A 17797-nucleotide genomic window follows, 5' to 3' on the forward strand; every position below is an offset into this window, starting at 1 on the left:
CATCCACCAAATCGGACCCTGAGGGGCCCCGCCCACCAAATCGGACCCTGAAGGGCCCCACTCACAAAATCGGACCCTGAGGGGCCCCACCCACCACATCGGCCCCAAGGGGCCCCACCAAAAAAATAGGTACCAGAGGGGCTTTGCCCACCAAATCGGACCCAGAGTGGCCCCGCCCACCAAATCGAACCCTGAGGGGCCCCACTCACCAAATCAGACTCTGAAAGGCCCTGCCCACCAAATCGGACCCTGTGGGGCCCCGCTCACCAAATCGGACGCTGAGGGGCCCCATCCACCAAATCGGACCCTGAAGGGCCCCGGCCACCAATTCAAGCCCCGAGGAGCCCGGGCCACCGAATTGGATCCTGAGGGGCCCCGGCCACAAAATCGGACCATGAGGGGCCCCACCCACAAAATCGGACCCTGAGGCCAAAGTTGCCCCTGAGAGGCACCCACAGTTAAACCAGATCCTGAGTTGGAAGTCTTGCAGGGGCAGCAGGCAAGTCTCTCTTAAAGGGGCATCCCGGGCACCATTTCAAACCACTATCTGTACTTCCTTCAGGAAATACACATCTAGTATTGTTATTACTATTCAGTTGATTTCCGCAATTAATGCGGCCCGAACCGCTACACGCACAGACTCCGTCGAGGCGTCGTTTTGAAGCCAGCGTCCACGAGAGGTGTGCTAAGTATTTTTTGTGTCAATGGGATTTGTAGTTTTTGCGCAATTTGCGTTTGAAAAAACATTTTCCTGTCATTGGAATGCATTGTCTCAATGCATTTTAATGGGAAAATGTTGCCATAGGGAAAACATGGGGCAGTCATGAGGTGGCAGTTAAGCTCATTGATATGCGCAGGCCAGGGCCAGCGTCAGCACCCGGCGAACTCGGGCAAGTGCCGGGGCCCTGGCGAGATGGGAGGGCCCACTCACGCCGTCTGGGATACCCGCCGGCCGCCGCCACTCCCCTCATGTACTGACCCCATTCTGCGCCCTCCGCGAGGGACCCACGCAGTGACGCAGCCCCTTACAGCCAGCAATGATCATAGCTTCCTTCAGCTGTAATCTTGCGTGCGGTGCCGGCACAGGACCTGTGATGAGGTCACAGGAGGGAAGGAGTCAGGGGTCACATGATCAGCGTGGCTGCAGGACTCTGCTGTGCTGGTCGCTTGTCATTCTGGTGCTGGTCTGGATGGATGAGGTAACGTTTATGTGTGGGACAGTGGGGTCAGGAGGGGTTTTACAAGGTGGATGTAGCAGAGCCGTGTGTGTACTTGTGTGGGGTCAGGAGGGGTTTTACATGGTGGATGTAGCAGAGCCGTGTGTGTACTTGTGTGGGGTCAGGAGGGGTTTTACATGGTGGATGTAGCAGAGCCGTGTGTGTACTTGTGTGGGGTCAGGAGGGGTTTACAAGGTGGATGTAGCAGAGCCATGTGGGTACTTGTGTGGGTCAGGAGGTGTTTTACAAGGTGGATGTAGCAGAGCCGTGTGTGTACTTGTGTGTGGACAGGAAGGGGTTACAGGGTAGATGTAGCAGAGTCGTGTGTGTACTTGTGTGGGGTCAGGAGGTGTTTTACAAGGTGGATGTAGCAGAGCCATGTGTGTACTTTGTGTGGGGTTAGGAGGGGTTTTCAAGGTGGATGTAGCAGAGCCGTGCGTGTACTTGTGTGGGGTCAGGAGGGGTTTTACATGGTGGATGTAGCAGAGCCGTGTGTGTACTTGTGTGGGGTCAGGAGGGGTTTTACATGGTGGATGTAGCAGAGCCGTGTGTGTACTTGTGTGGGGTCAGGAGGGGTTTACAAGGTGGATGTAGCAGAGCCGTGTGTGTACTTGTGTGGGGTCAGGAGGGGTTTACAAGGTTGATGTAGCAGAGCGTGTGTGTACTTGTCTGGGGACAGGAAGGGGTTACAGGGTAGATGTAGCAGAGCCGTGTGTGTACTTGTGTGGGGTCAGGAGGAGGTGTTTTACAAGGTGGATGTAGCAGAGCCGTGTGTGTACTTTGTGTGGGGTTAGGAGGGGTTTTCAAGGTGGATGTAGCAGAGCCGTGCGTGTACTTGTGTGGGGTCAGGAGGGGTTTTACATGGTGGATGTAGCAGAGCCGTGTGTGTACTTGTGTGGGGTCAGGAGGGGTTTTACATGGTGGATGTAGCAGAGCCGTGTGTGTACTTGTGTGGGGTCAGGAGGGGTTTACAAGGTGGATGTAGCAGAGCCGTGTGTGTACTTGTGTGGGGTCAGGAGGGGTTTACAAGGTTGATGTAGCAGAGCGTGTGTGTACTTGTCTGGGGACAGGAAGGGGTTACAGGGTAGATGTAGCAGAGCCGTGTGTGTACTTGTGTGGGGTCAGGAGGAGGTGTTTTACAAGGTGGATGTAGCAGAGCCGTGTGTGTACTTTGTGTTGGGGTCAGGAGGGGTTTTCAAGGTGGATGTAGCAGAGCCGTGCGTGTACTTGTGTGGGGTCAGGAGGGTTTTACATGGTGGATGTAGCAGAGCCGTGTGTGTACTTGTGTGGGGCCAGGAGGTGTTTTACATGGTGGATGTAGCAGAGCCGTGTGTGTACTTGTGTGCGGTCAGGAGGGGTTTTACATGGTGGGTGTAGCAGAGCCGTGTGTGTACTTGTGTGGGGTCAGGAGGGGTTTTACAAGGTGGATGTAGCAGTGCCGTGTGTACTTGTGTGGGGTCAGGAGGGGTTTTACAAGGTGGATGTAGCAGTGCCGTGTGTGTACTTGTGTGGGGTCAGGAGGGGTTTACAAGGTGGATGTAGCAGAGCCATGTGTGTACTTGTGTGGGGTCAGGAGGGGTTTACAAGGTGGATGTAGCAGAGCCGTGTGTGTACTTGTGTGGGGTCAGGAGGGGTTTACAAGGTGGATGTAGCAGAGCCGTGTGTGTACTTGTGTGGGGTCAGGAGGTGTTTTACAAGGTTGATGTAGCAGAGCGTGTGTGTACTTGTCTGGGGACAGGAAGGGGTTACAGGGTAGATGTAGCAGAGCCGTGTGTGTACTTGTGTGGGGTCAGGAGGAGGTGTTTTACAAGGTGGATGTAGCAGAGCCGTGTGTGTACTTGTGTGGGGTCAGGAGGCGGAGCCGTGCGTGTACGAGGTGTATGGTGGGGAGCATTTATACCTCACGAGTCCCAACCGTCCCAGATCCAGCGAGACAGTCCCGATTTTGAGAGAGAGACTGCCCCAGCCAGGAGCATACTTTCCCCGCGGGACACAGGAGTACACGGCTGAGCCCCAAGGAGCAATTTAAAACTTGCACGTAACGTTCTCCCGGAAGTGACGTGCTGGAAGCTGACCAGAAATTAGGTAATTTCAGTAGGAGATTGTGACAGAACCATGGTGGCACTTCAGGGAATGCTTCAGATCCATCACTGTGTCCTCCTCTGACAGAGCGGACAGCAGGATTGCCTTGGAATCGGGGATGCCGGCCATGTAAGCGGATCATGATATGTCCTGCATCGGGAGGCTCAGGTGGGCACTACAGTGGGAGCCGTGCTGCTATAGTATCTTTATAGAATTTTTCTTTCTCTGTTTCTCTCTCTCTGTTCTCTTTCTTTCCTTCTTTCTTTCTGTCTCTGTTCTCTCTCTCTCTCTCTGGCCCCGCCCACCAAATCGGCCCCCCGAGTGACCCCCGCAGTTAAAATGGATCCTGAGTTGAAAGTCTTGCAGGGGCAGCAGGCAAGTCTCTCTTAAAGGGGCAGCCCGGGCACCATTTCAAACCACTATCTGTACTTCCTTCAGGAAATACACATCTAGTTATAGTGGTTTGAAAAAACCACTATATTGTAATCCAAACGCTGCTAACTTATTCTTCTTCTTAAGTTGATTTCCGCAATTAATACGGCCCGAGCCGCTACACGCACAGACTCCGTTGAGGTGTCGTTTCGAAGCCAGCGTCCATGAGAGGTGTGCTAAGTATTTTTCGTGTCGATCGGATTTGTAGTTTTTGCGCAATTTGCATTTGAAATTTTTTTTTCCCATCATTGGAATGCATTGTCTCCAATGCTTTTCAATGGGAATCGGCAAAACGTGCCCTGAGGTGATTGAAATGGCAGTTAAGCTCATTGATATGCGCAGGCACACCCTGTTACTATGCCAACGCCTACGATCTTCACATGACCCCACCAGGACAGAGCTTCTGCCACATAATATCAGCTCTTAAAGCGAAACCCACAGCACAAATGAAAAAAAGAATTTATTAGGGAATTTTTTTCTTTATTTAGGAATTTTTTAAAAATTATTTTTTACACTTTTTTTACTATACTTTTTTTTACATTACTATATAAAGTCAGATCGCTGATCTGACACTTTGCACTGCACTGTGTCAGCAGTGCAGGCGACTTCACAGCACCTGCTCTCAGCAGGCACTGAGAGGCCACCTCCTTGCAGGACCCAGAAGGCCCCTGCGGCCATCTTGGATCCGGGGGCTTGCAGGGAAGAGGCCCTCGGAACAACGCAAGTACATCGCATTGTTCTGAGGGTCTCAGGGAAGCATGCAGGGAGCCCCCTCTCTGCGCGATGCTTCCCTATGCCCCCACAACACTGCGATCATGTTTGATCGCAATGTGCCGGGTGTCAGCTGTGATAATCAGCTGACACCCGGCTGTGATCAGCTGCGCTCCCCCCATGAGCGCAGCTGATCGTGATGACATACTATCCTGTCCATGGGCATTAAGGCCCAAGGCACATGAACAGGATAGTACGTCGTATGTCAGGAAAGGGTTAAAGTGAACCTGTCAGCAGGATTTTGCTACGTAAACTACAGACACTCTCAGGTTGCTGCTGTTAAACTGATCAAAATTAGACAGGGAAAGAAGAATTCTGTCTTGTGGTTCCTGTTTAACCAGTGTTAGAAATTTTCAGTTAATGCTCCGGAGAGGGACTGTAGGCAGAGTCTTATCTTCCTGCTCTAAGGCAGAAAGACCTGTCCACAAGCCACACCGGAGCATAAACAGTCTGTCTCTTGGTCTCTATGATCATCTTCAGGGCAGCCTGTGGGCAGGTATTTCCCTGGTTTCTCTGGCTTAGAGCAGGAAAATAAGACTCTGCCTACAGTACCGCCATGGAGCACAGGCATATCATTAACTGAAAACTTCTAACGCTGATTACACCTGAACTAGAAGATGGATTTCTTCACCCCAGGTATCATTTTAATTAGTGTAACAGCAGCAACCTGACAATGTCTGTAGTTTACTTAGCAAAATCCTGCTGACATATTCGCTTTAAGGATAAATTTGCTGTACATACCACTTTGTCTTGGTGACACCATTTACACTGATAAAAATATACTGTGCTGAAGTGAAGAAGATGAAAACTTTGCAGAAAACCTATCCAACTATGTTTCAAACTTGTTTTTGTTCACAGATGAAAAAAAATCCAGTAGGACAATAATGACAAGTTTATTTTTATCAGTGACTGGTTGAACAATGTCACTTTAACCCAATCAATCCCTAGATTATCCATCAGATAGATTGCTACAGCAAGAAGAGGTGATAAAGCATGAGAATTTCTATCATCCTGGATTAAGGAGTTTCATGTTGTTATCTCTTAATTTCATGAAATATTTTTACATTTTTTATTCACCATTACAGAATACATTATACAATCATTCACATTTATATAATCCCTTTAATGATATCCTAATAACAGAATTTCAATCAGATGTACAGTTATTGCCAATCACAGGTCTAATATTATATCTACGTGCAGATACAAGATGAAATGGAAAATTAGTAGCAGCAGAAATTTCCAGTTCAGAAATACTTTCTTAGTTCATCAGCCTCTGCTTCCATCTCTTCCTCAGATCTCCACTTCTCTGAAGCTGCTAGTTCTTCTTTGTCATGGTCAAACAAGGCTTCATACACGGTGTCATTCTTTTCAAAATCTCCCGTTCTTCTGGGTAAAATGTGCACATGAACATGAGGGACTGTCTGTCCCGCCTCTGGACCATCTTGAATTGAGATGGTTAGTGAGGTGCCACCAAAGTGTTTCTCTACCACGCTGGAAACCCTCTGTACTGTGTGAAAGAGGTCACTTATTTCTTCAGGCATCATGTCTTTAATACGTTTTACTGACCTTATTGGACAAATGAGGACATGTCCTGGTACTACTGGCTTCCTATTCACAAGAGCAAAACACAACTCAGTCCTTAAAAAGGTAAGTGTTGGCTTAATGAGATGTTTACCAAACCACAAAGACATGGCAGGATAAAACACCAGCAATAATCTTTGCTGTGTTAGACTGAGAAAGAACAAAACTCCCTCTAAAAATAAAAATGTATATTTAAAAAAAAAAAAAAAAAAATATAGGAACGTGTATTTTATAATGGGATGTCAAAAACAATCACTGTAAATTGGATTTTCAGCTTGTAACAAGATATGGGCTCATCAACAGAGAAATGACCAAAGATTCGTAATTCCAGAAGATTCTATACCAGATTTTATTATAGTAGTTTCACTCTGAAAAAGAGAACAAATAAAGAAATGTATATTAATTACTAATCAAAAAAACTGTACTCATTACGCTAGCAAATGCACTATTAGGAATAAAGTGAAGTCGGCCTGTGGCACTATTTTGTCAACTGGATCATGACTAGTTTAGCCCCTTTATAGCATTTGATGTATCTACGTCATGGAAGAGAAGGTGAAGTATATATACGTCAGTCATGTAATTCATGTGACTACTGTGACTAAACATGCAGTGACCGCCTGAATGTGCCTACTGTTTCTGATAGCAGGGCACTGGGATTCATCCCCTCGGAGGTTGGCATCGCCCCCCACCCCCCCCGCAACTACGATCGCTGTGAGTGGCTGCTCAATTCTGAACAGTCAAGCACAACGATTTTAGTGTTTGAAGCAATTAAATTGCCTGAAACAATGAAGGTCAGCCTATGATTGGTGTTGCAACAGAATCTGGTGCTAGGAAGCGTCAGCGTCAGCAGCACTAGCACTGATTGGTGCGATAAGACGATGATGCCGATAGCATCAATCAGTGAGCAGAGATACGATGAGACCTTACAGTGACTGCCCTGCAGTTCCTCACTCAAGCTTGGAGAAGTTGCAAAGTGGTCACTGTTGATCAGCTCCTCACCTGCTGGGCCTTGTGGTGTCACATAATTTTTTAAGCCTGTGCCATCACTGCTGATGCTGTTCGAAAGAAGTTTCTGATCCTTTCTTGACCTGTTTCTGTCTCCTGATTTTACCTAATTCACACCAATACCCCTCTCCCTTAGCCATTCCTCACCCCTCTTCTGCTGCCGAGCGCTGAACAGTACTTGATTGCTCAATATTTGGCAGTTTTTTCTTGTGCGTGCATCCTGCAGAGGCTGAGTGATGATAAGTGACGCAAATCACTGATCAGCACCCGTGTTCACTTTTTTCAGGGCTTTTTATTTCCGTGTGTGCGTTCTGTAGCCACTGATCTGTAACACAGATCATTGATCAGCATCTGTGCTCGCTTGTTGCCAGGACTTTTTTTTCCCCTTTTCATCCCCTTTTTGCACCAGAACCATGCTTGCGTCCTACAGATGTTGAGTGCTGATCAGTGACCCAGGTCACTGATTGGCATCTGGTTGTTTTTTTGTGTAAAAAAAAAAGAATCCAATAAATAATCATTTAGATTAGTTGACAGAGCTAGATTAGGAATTGTGCAATCCACAGTAAAAATAAATTGTAGCAAATGGCTACAGTATTTTTTTTTTACTAAAATATAATCACAATCCAAGTCATCTGAGTTGTGGGAGCTCAGTAATTTGTTTTTACTGATGTCCGTCTAGTAACTGTACTTTCAGAATGTTAGTTCAAAATTCTTATAGTAATCGTACTACAGTTTTTTTCTACTGCAAAAATTACGATTAGCGCAATTTAGCTGCGGGCGTTCACTAATTGTTTTTTACTGTGTTTTTTTTATCAAACTTATGGTTTTCTATTTTTTATCTTTTTCTAGATTATTTTCGATTTTAAATTTAATAATAATAATAATAAAATGTTCACAACACACAAGTGAAAAAATGACCTTGCCTCCTGAAAATTACGAGTCACAGATTCATGATTTTCTGGCTCAGTCATGAATCCAATTTGACCCACTAGCCTCACAGAAGTTGACTTTTTCAATGTCTTTTTCACTGACAATTTGGCAGATCTCATTGTGTCCCTGCAAATTTGAATGCCCAACAATTTTTACCCCAAAATCCAACTTCATCATTTGCCAGGTGAACCTCTGTAGAAGCCGTAGAAATTATGAAGTTTTGGGGCCTTGACCTTCACATGGTGTTAGTGAAGAAACTAGAAATTCAGCAATATTAAGATTGTTGATGTTTTACATAACACGCCGCTGTTCTGCATGGCTATGCCCTGGACACACTTTGAGGCCATCCACAAAATTTTGAATTACAATGATAATGCACAATGTCCACCCTGAGATTACCCCAAACTTTGAGATTTCATATGTTTGGTCACTGATCACTTCAGCAACAAGTTTGCTGACGTGTATATTACTCAAAGGGACAACTACATAGAGTCTCTAATACATTTCAAGGGGAGGCTCAAATTCTGTCAATACCTGCCCAGTAAGAGGGCCAGGTACGGAATTAAACTCTGCAATTTGTGTGAGTGTATCTCAGGGTACACCCACAGATTTAGGGTTTATGAAGAGAATGACGCCCGGATTCAACCCCCTGAATGACCCTCTGTCCTGGGAGTGAATGGTAAAGTTGTGTGGGAATTAGTGTACCCACTGCTGGATCAAAGTCATCACCTCCACATAGATAATTTTTATACCAGCATCCCACTCTTCAAGTTCCTCTGAGCCAGAGCTACCGCAGCTTGCAGTACTGTGTGCAAAAATCTGAGAGGAATCCATTGGACACTAAATTGGGAAGCTGCTCAGACGGGGTGAGAACAGAGCCCAATGTAGCAAAAACATGCTTGTGGTCAAGTATAAGGACAAAGGGTAGGTCCCTTTCTTGACCACTACACATGGTAATGGCAATAACGCCACCTGTACAACAATGAGAGCCACACATTTTACCAACTCAGAAGGCAAAAAATATACACTTTTACGGACAATATTTCATGCTCTACGCGTGCAGTGGTGTTTTATGCATCTTGCCCATGACCCAAAGTTTATTTAGGATTGAAGACAAGGGTGCATAAGCATGTAAGGGACATTATGGCAGCAAAAATGAAGATGGATTCAAAAGCATTGAAGATTATTGCCAGCATTTTAAAAAAATATCATGGATGTGACCATACACAGTTATGTGTCAAAGAAATTGAGCACATCCTTATTGGTTCACGTGGAGGCAATGTTAAGAGAATCTCCCAATGAGAGTCTAAGTGAAACTGGACCCTAGACACAGTTCAACCGATAGGTTTGAATTAAACCCTAAGCTTTGCAACTTTCTTGTAATTCTAATTTTTTTCCCCTTCTACACTGGCTACTAATAATATAGACCAATTTATATATTTTAAACAAAATTTAGTTTTGTTATTTCTTATATACAGTGGGGCAAAAAAGTATTTAGTCAGTCAGCAATAGTGCAAGTTCCACCACTTAAAAAGATGAGAGGCGTCTGTAATTTACATCATAGGTAGACCTCAACTATGGGAGACAAACTGAGAAAAAAAAATCCAGAAAATCACATTGTCTGTTTTTTTTTCATTTTATTTGCATATTATGGTGGAAAATAAGTATTTGGTCAGAAACAAGCAATCAAGATTTCTGGCTCTCACAGACCTGTAACTTCTTTAAGGCCTGTTTCACACTTCCGTTTTTTCAAATCCGTCAAAATCCGTTGTTTTCCGTAAAAAAACGGATCCGCCATTTTTTGCAGGATCCGTTTTTTTTGTCCCATAGACTTCCATTACGGTTACCGCGGATCCGTCAAAAAAACGGATCCGTTTTTAAAAAACGGATCCGTTTGCATCAGTTTCCGTCAAAAAAACGGAAACGGATCCGTTTGGCGGACACAAAAACGGAAGTGTGAAACAGGCCTAAGAGTCTCCTCTTTCCTCCACTCATTACCTGTAGTAATGGCACCTGTTTAAACTTGTTATCAGTATAAAAAGACACCTGTGCACACCCTCAAACAGTCTGACTCCAAACTCCACTATGGTGAAGACCAAAGAGCTGTCAAAGGACACCAGAAACAAAATTGTAGCCCTGCACCAGGCTGGGAAGACTGAATCTGCAATAGCCAACCAGCTTGGAGTGAAGAAATCAACTGTGGGAGCAATAATTAGAAAATGGAAGACATACAAGACCACTGATAATCTCCCTCGATCTGGTGCTCCACGCAAAATCCCACCCCGTGGGGTCAGAATGATCACAAGAACGGTGAGCAAAAATCCCAGAACCACGCGGGGGGACCTAGTGAATGAACTGGAGAGCTAGGACCAATGTAACAAGGCCTACCATAAGTAACACACTACGCCACCATGGACTCAGATCCTGCAGTGCCAGACGTGTCCCACTGCTTAAGCCTGTACATGTCCGGGCCCGTCTGAAGTTTGCTAGAGAGCATTTGGATGATCCAGAGGAGTTTTGGGAGAATGTCCTATGGTCTGATGAAACCAAACTGGAACTGTTTGGTAGAAACACAACTTGTCATGTTTGGAGGAAAAAGAATACTGAGTTGCATCCATCAAACACCATACCTATTGTAAAGCATGGTGGTGGAAACATCATGCTTTGGGGCTGTTTCTCTGCAAAGGGGCCAGGACAACTGATCCGGGTACATGAAAGAATGAATGGGGCCATGTATCGTGAGATTTTGAGTGCAAACCTCCTTCCATCAGCAAGGGCATTGAATATGAAACGTGGCTGGGTCTTTCAACATGACAATGATCCAAAGCACACCACCAGGGCAATGAAGGAGTGGCTTCGCAAGAAGCATTTCAAGGTCCTGGAGTGGCCTAGCCAGTCTCCAGATCTCAACCCTATAGAAAACCTTTGGAGGGAGTTGAAAGTCCGTGTTGCCAAGCGAAAAGCCAAAAACATCACTGCTCTAGAGGAGATCTGCATGGAGGAATGGGCCAACATACCAACAACAGTGTGTGGAAACCTTGTGAAGACTTACAGAAAACGTTTGACCTCTGTCATTGCCAACAAAGGATATATCACAAAGTATTGAGATGAAATTTTGTTTCTGACCAAATACTTATTTTCCACCATAATATGCAAATAAAATGAAAAAAAAACAGACAATGTGATTTTCTGGATTTTTTTTTCTCAGTTTGCCTCCCATAGTTGAGGTCTACCTATGATGTAAATTACAGACGCCTCTCATCTTTTTAAGTGGTGGAACTTGCACTATTGCTGACTGACTAAATAATTTTTGCCCCACTGTATGCTATTTTTATCCCTGTTCATTTATATGTATGGATCAATATAACAACTTTGGGGCCAAGGAACTAACGTACTATAAAAAAAAAAAAACTTTCCATAAGGATTAATTTTTTTTTTTCTTTTTTTGTTTTTAGTTTTCTATGATGTTGAAAAGTCTCATCAATATGGGGAGTTCATGTCTATTATTTTTATTTAAAGTCCTAGATAGAAGACAAACATATAAATCACAGTTCACCCCTTGGTGGTTAGTCAAAGGGTGACTAATAGAAAACAAAAATACAGATTCTCAATAGATAGGTGACACACACATTTCTCCCTAAAGAAGTCCCTTATCTCTTTGCATTTTGTCATCCTCCCCACAGACGACTTATCAGGAGACTTAATGTCTTATAATTTTCTATTCACTTAAAAATAGGGATTTTTGTGTACTCACTTTAAAATCTTTTTCTCTGAGACACTCATTGGGGGACACAGACCATGGGTGTTACACTCCCTGACAGAAGTTATGTCGCTTATCTATGTTACGTACAGTTTTGGCCAAAAGTATTGACACCCCTGCAATTCTGTCAGATAATACTCAGTTTCTTCCTGAAAATGATTGCAAACACAAATTCTTTGGTATTATTATCTTCATTTAATTTGTCTTAAATGAAAAAACACAAGAGAATGAAGCAAAAAGCAAAACATTGATCATTTCACACAAAACTCCAAAAATGGGCCAGACAAAAGTATTGGCACCCTCAGCCTAATATTTGGTTGCACAACCTTTAGCCAAAATAACTGCGACCACAACCGCTTCCGGTAACCATCAATGAGTTTCTTACAATGCTCTGCTGGAATTTTAGACCATTCTTCTTTGGCAAACTGCTCCAGGTTCCTGATATTTGAAGGGTGCCTTCTCCAAACTGCCATTTTTAGATCTCTCCACAGGTGTTCTATGGGATTCAGGTCTGGACTCATTGCTGGCCACCTTAGAAGTCTCCAGTGCTTTCTCTCAAACCATTTTCTAGTGCTTTTTGAAGTGTGTTTTGGGTCATTGTCCTGCTGGAAGATCCATGATCTCTGAGGGAGACGCAGCTTTCTCACACTGGGCCCTACATTATGCTGCAAAATTTGTTGGTAGTCTTCAGACTTCATAATGCCATGCACACGGTCAAGCAGTCCAGTGCCAGAGGCAGAAAAGCAACCCCAAAACATCAGGGAACCTCCGCCATGTTTGACTGTTGGGACCGTGTTCTTTTCTTTGAATGCCTCTTTTTTTCTCCTGTAAACTCTATGTTGTTGATGCCTTTGCCCAAAAAGCTCTACTTTTGTCTCATCTGACCAGAGAACATTCTTCCAAAACGTTTTAGGCTTTTTCAGGTAAGTTTTGGCAAACTCCAGCCTGGCTTTTTTATGTCTCGGGGTAAGAAGTGGGGTCTTCTTGGTCTCCTACCATACAGTCCCTTTTCAGACGCCGACGGATAGTACGGGTTGACACTGTTGTACCCTCAGACTGCAGGGCAGCTTGAACTTGTTTGGATGTTAGTCGAGGTTCTTTATCCAACATCCGCACAATCTTGCGTTGAAATCTTTTGTCAATTTTTCTTTTCCGTCCACATCTAGGGAGGTTAGCCACAGTGCCATGGGCTTTAAACTTCTTGATGACACTGCACACTGTAGACGCAGGAACATTCAGGTCTTTGGAGATGGACTTGTAGCCTTGAGATTGCTCATGCTTCCCCACAATTTGGTTTCTCAAGTCCTCAGACAGTTCTTTGGTCTTCTTTCTTTTCTCCATGCTCAATGTGGTACTCACAAGGACACAGGACAGAGGTTGAGTCAACTTTAATCCATGTCAACTGGCTGCAAGTGTGATTTAGTTATTGCCAATATCTGTTAGGTTCCACAGGTAAGTTACAGGTGCTGTTAATTACACAAATTAGAGAAACATCACATGATTTTTCAAACAGTGCCAATACTTTTGTCCACCCTTTTTTTATGCTTGGTGTGGAATTATATCCAATTTGGTTTTAGGACAATTCTTTTTGTGTTTTCTCATTTATGGCAAATTAAGTGAAGATAATAATACCAAAGAATTTGTGTTTGTAATCATTTTCAGGAAGAAACTGAGTATTATCTGACAGAATTGGAGGGGTGTCAATACTTTTGGCCACAACTGTAAATAAAAGCTTATAACCTGACGTTAAATTCATCCATTGGTTGTATAAATTATTCTTTTGAAAGTTGAAACCCTCAGAAATGTGGTTTAGGTTAAGAAAATAAATTGGCATCAATGCAGAAATATTTATCATTTAATGGACACAGAATGGTCAGATTTTGGCGAGAAAAAAGTTTTGTTGGCCCCAGAAAGTAATGTGATATTCAAACAAATAATTAACTTAAAATACAAATATATGTTGCATAACATTGGTGAATGAAGTTGTGGTGCTATTAGAGTCATATTTAATATTTTGTGTGACTTCCATGAGCTTGAAGGACTGCATCCATGCGGTTCAATAATGATTCATACAATTTATTAATAAAGTCGTCAGGAATAGCAAAGAATGCAGTCTTACATGCCTCCCAGAGTTCATCTAGATTCTTTGGTTTTGTCTTCCAAGCTTCCTATTTCATCCTACCCCAAACATGCTCAAGGAAGTATAACTCCTGAATAGCCAAACTAATTTCTATGGCTATTGTGACTCTGAAGTGGCTTACAGGAGAGTGCCGTCCTTAGGACATACGCCCTGAGAGCCCTCACTGCATGCAGGACGCGCATAGCTTTACTCACCCGAAGTACCAGTGTTGGGCCCAAAGAGGGAAAGACAAAGTTATTGTTAAAAATGGAAGTACCAAACCGCGTTGGCCAAAAAGGGGGTTGTACTGATGAGAAAGCGGAAAACCCAAATGAGCTCAACAGGACATAACGGTCAGCTCCGAGTGTTGCCTGATAAATGACACTACGACAAAAGCGACTTTACAAGGCAGAACTGCCCTCGAGACATCATGGAACGGCTCAAAAGGCATCTCTTAAAGCGCACCCAGGACCGAGTTAACGTCCCAGGCTTCTAACGGATTTTTGTAGTGGGGTACCCCTGAGAAGTCCTGTGAATGAAAATCCTGACTTACGTCTTGGAAGTAATCCTGCGCTGGGATGAAGATAGGCCAGATCTTGGATCTTTGAGAAAGGTGAGCGCCACGAACCGGCTTCCAAGACAGTCTGGGGAAAACTCTCAGAAGGAATGGAACAGTGAAGACGCGAAGAGAACAACCGTTGTCCCTACACCATGCGAAAGGTGTTCAGGAGAGATGACTGATGCGACCTGATGTCTGCCTCTGGGCGTCAATCATGGTGGAAACCCTAGAGGAGTTAATTTATAGCTCAGGCTTTGAAAGCCAGACAGTTAAACACCAGATCGTCGATCTGTTGATCCATAGGACGTTAAGAGAGCATATCTGGACAATGTAGCAGTCACCTGCAGATGATGTGTACAATCTAAATCAAATAAAATATAGTGCCAAGGTAAATAGCTACTTCCAAAAAATACATAAGAAACCCGAGAGAAAAAGGAAGCTTTTTTTTACCATAAAAATAGAATTTATTTTGAACTGTTATTAGCAAAAATGCAATTTTTTATATATATATATCACAAAAAATACACAATTAAGTTAAATTAATACATGCAACAATGCAAAAAAGATTTTTTGGGAGGGGAAACACCAATACTAAAAAAGGGCTGCAAGAATAACCTTATGGCATAAATAGACTAATTATTCACGTTGCACACATTTTCTATTATACATATTGATGCAAAAAAGGACCAAAGATGGACAGTATTATAAGTATAAGGTGCAAAAAACGCCTCCCAAATATCCCATTCAAAGGCCTTAAATAGTGGCAAAAAAACCTTAAGATTATTTATAAAGTGCAAATGCAGAAATGAAAAAAGATTTCATGTAATAAAGCAGCGTTAGTGCAACAATGAGCACATATTAATGCAAAAAAAGGACCAAAGATGGATAGTATTTTAAATATAGGGTGCAAAAAACGCATCCCAAATATCCTATTCAAAGGCTTTAAATGTAAGAAACTTTTTTAAAGACTATTTATAAAGTGCAAATGCAAAAAAAGATTTCATGTAGTAAAGCAACGTTAGTGCAACAATGAGAGAAACTGATGCCACAATAAATATGCAAGGAAACGAATGTGTTAAATTGAAAAGTCTGTATTCATACCTGATAGCAGCAAAAAGACCCCAACGCGCGTTTCGCGCACGTATTTTTTGTGATGTGTACAATCTGTAGAAACTCTGCATATCACGTCCAGCGAGAACAATCCAGGACGTCTAGGTATACTGGAACGGCCTCTACCTTTGACTACGTGATGACCGCTGGCAGGAAGGAAAGACGAAACTGGTATCATGGAGTAACCAGTTGTGCATCCCTATGGCATTCTGGATCCCAAGATCGGGCTTTGGAGCTGGGTACCTTGGCATTCAGTCTTGAAGCCATCAGATTCCTGTTTGGAGTCCCCTAACAAGCGCAGGTCTGTTAAAGGGCCTCCTTGGTGTATGCAACAACCTTGGCGCTATGCTATTGAATTCGAATGGGGTAACTTGTGAGTAGATACTGGAACTGCTGCTGGGTTAACTAGATAGCTTGGATTACCAGGATATTCGAAAGACTGCTCTCCAGCCGAGAAGGCTGGCATCGATAGTCACTACTGGTGATTGGATCAGAAGAGAAAACCTCAATGTCCACCGCTTGTGAGGCTATTTTGGGGCGAGCAGCACTGGAAGCCGAGAACAGTTTTCTGGCGCGGACTGCCAGAAGAGAATATAGATAATGGAAGGGGATCACTTCAATTGCTGCTGCAATTTTTACCCCCCGTGCCTGCATCGCAATCCGGAAGTACTAATGGGAAGAGTGGCAAAGAATGTGAACTGAAGATGCTGCTCACGATCCAGGTAAGAAATGAACGGAGAGACTCCATCTGTGGAAGGTATACCTTGGCCAAGATCCAGTGTGGGCCCTACAGATCCCTAATTTGAGAAGTACGAACAGATTTGAGTAGAAATACCCGATCGTTACATTTTATAGTATCGAATACTGACTCCATCCTGACGCTGTGCATCTATGGTTCGGAAAGAAGTCCTTGTTCTAACGCATGAGTTTTGGAGGACATAAAGAAAAACATCCTGTAGAGGGACGAGAGGAAAATGCAATCTTTTTGCACCTAGCAGACACCAGGTTTAGGGCCTGCTCAATGCGAACGGCATAAAAGAAGGAGCCCTCACGAAACAGGGGCCGTCCGTAATGGTAGTTTTGACGGCTTACGCCAGAAATCACTGAGCAGAAAAGCATCAGGTACCCATCTTTCTCAGGTCCAGAGCATTTGGGGTGGACTCTTACATTGCTGGCTGGACCTATGAGAAGCCTGGGATCCCTTGCTGATGGGAGCGTTCTTAGTGGACAAGTCCGGATTAATGCAAAAGGACCAAATCCGGATTTGTTGCCGATGTCAATGAGGAAGACACCTTAAGCCTTGCTGGGGAAGAAATTTGTTCTTCTCTCCCATAGCCTCAGAGATAAGCTGGACCGACTACTGTCCATGTAAGACCCACTATGGTAAGAAAGAGATGTCGGAGATCTTTCTCTGGGTGCAGACCTCTTTCCATTCCATGAGCCATAATGCCCTATTGAGTGTGATGGCATTTGCCGCATATAGTGTGGTGCAGTCAGACGCATGTAAAAAAAGGCGTCCATCTAAAAATGGGACGAGAGCTGGTTTTGAGGCCCATGAAACGGTCTGCGGGACCTTTAATTGACTACACCCAGCCTAGATAAGAGTCCTAAAGAGGTCTCAATATTTACCGCCCTTCCCAATATAATAGATATCCAAAAAGAAAATGGAAGAATAAGGCGCATCACAAAATAAATTAATATAAATATATTTTATTGGTGCCCATAAAGATAAGATACAGGAGAAGAAAACATGCAGGTGTGAACACCACCCATTTGTTATGCACGAATCCACATCAAAAGGACTGCATGGTAGAGAGATGCATCACATCAACAATGATATAAGGAAATAAGCACAAGTGCGCCACTAAAAGGGAGTATATGTCCAACAATAAACACATCCCAAATGAGGACAGTGATAGATAAACACTAATATGAGGTCAATGCTGCAATGATGTGCCGCAAATAACAATGATATAAAGTGCTATGTGCATGCCTAAGTGCAAATGTGCATGTTGCATCCAGTTTACATATAAATATGGCAGAAAAATATGCTAGCCAAAGAAAACTATGTACCATATACAGTCATGGCCAAAAGTATTGACACCCCTGCAATTCTGTCAGATAATACTCAGTTTCTTCCTGAAAATGATTGCAAACACAAATTCTTTGGTATTATTATCTTCATTTAATTTGTCTTAAATGAAAAAACACAAAAAGAATTGTCCTAA

General features: G+C 43.7%; 1 protein-coding gene across 4 annotated transcripts in view; it reads right to left on the minus strand.

Annotated features, from left to right (window-relative positions):
- Nucleotides 1–5376: 5376 nt before the first annotated feature.
- Nucleotides 5377–17797, minus strand: part of FHIT (fragile histidine triad diadenosine triphosphatase) — a 183631-nt gene continuing 171210 nt past the window's right edge. For all 4 annotated transcript variants that reach the window (XM_073558035.1, XM_073558034.1, XM_073558036.1 and 1 more), the window contains one exon: nucleotides 5377–6454. In XM_073558035.1, the coding sequence (XP_073414136.1) occupies nucleotides 5750–6196 (447 nt within the window). In that variant the 5' untranslated portion in view covers nucleotides 6197–6454 and the 3' untranslated portion in view covers nucleotides 5377–5749. The remainder of the gene's footprint in view (nucleotides 6455–17797) is intronic.

Source organism: Dendrobates tinctorius, unplaced genomic scaffold (assembly GCF_039654945.1).
Source record: "Dendrobates tinctorius isolate UK_male_01 unplaced genomic scaffold, ASM3965494v1 ptg000012l, whole genome shotgun sequence".
Taxonomy (NCBI): domain Eukaryota; kingdom Metazoa; phylum Chordata; class Amphibia; order Anura; family Dendrobatidae; genus Dendrobates; species Dendrobates tinctorius.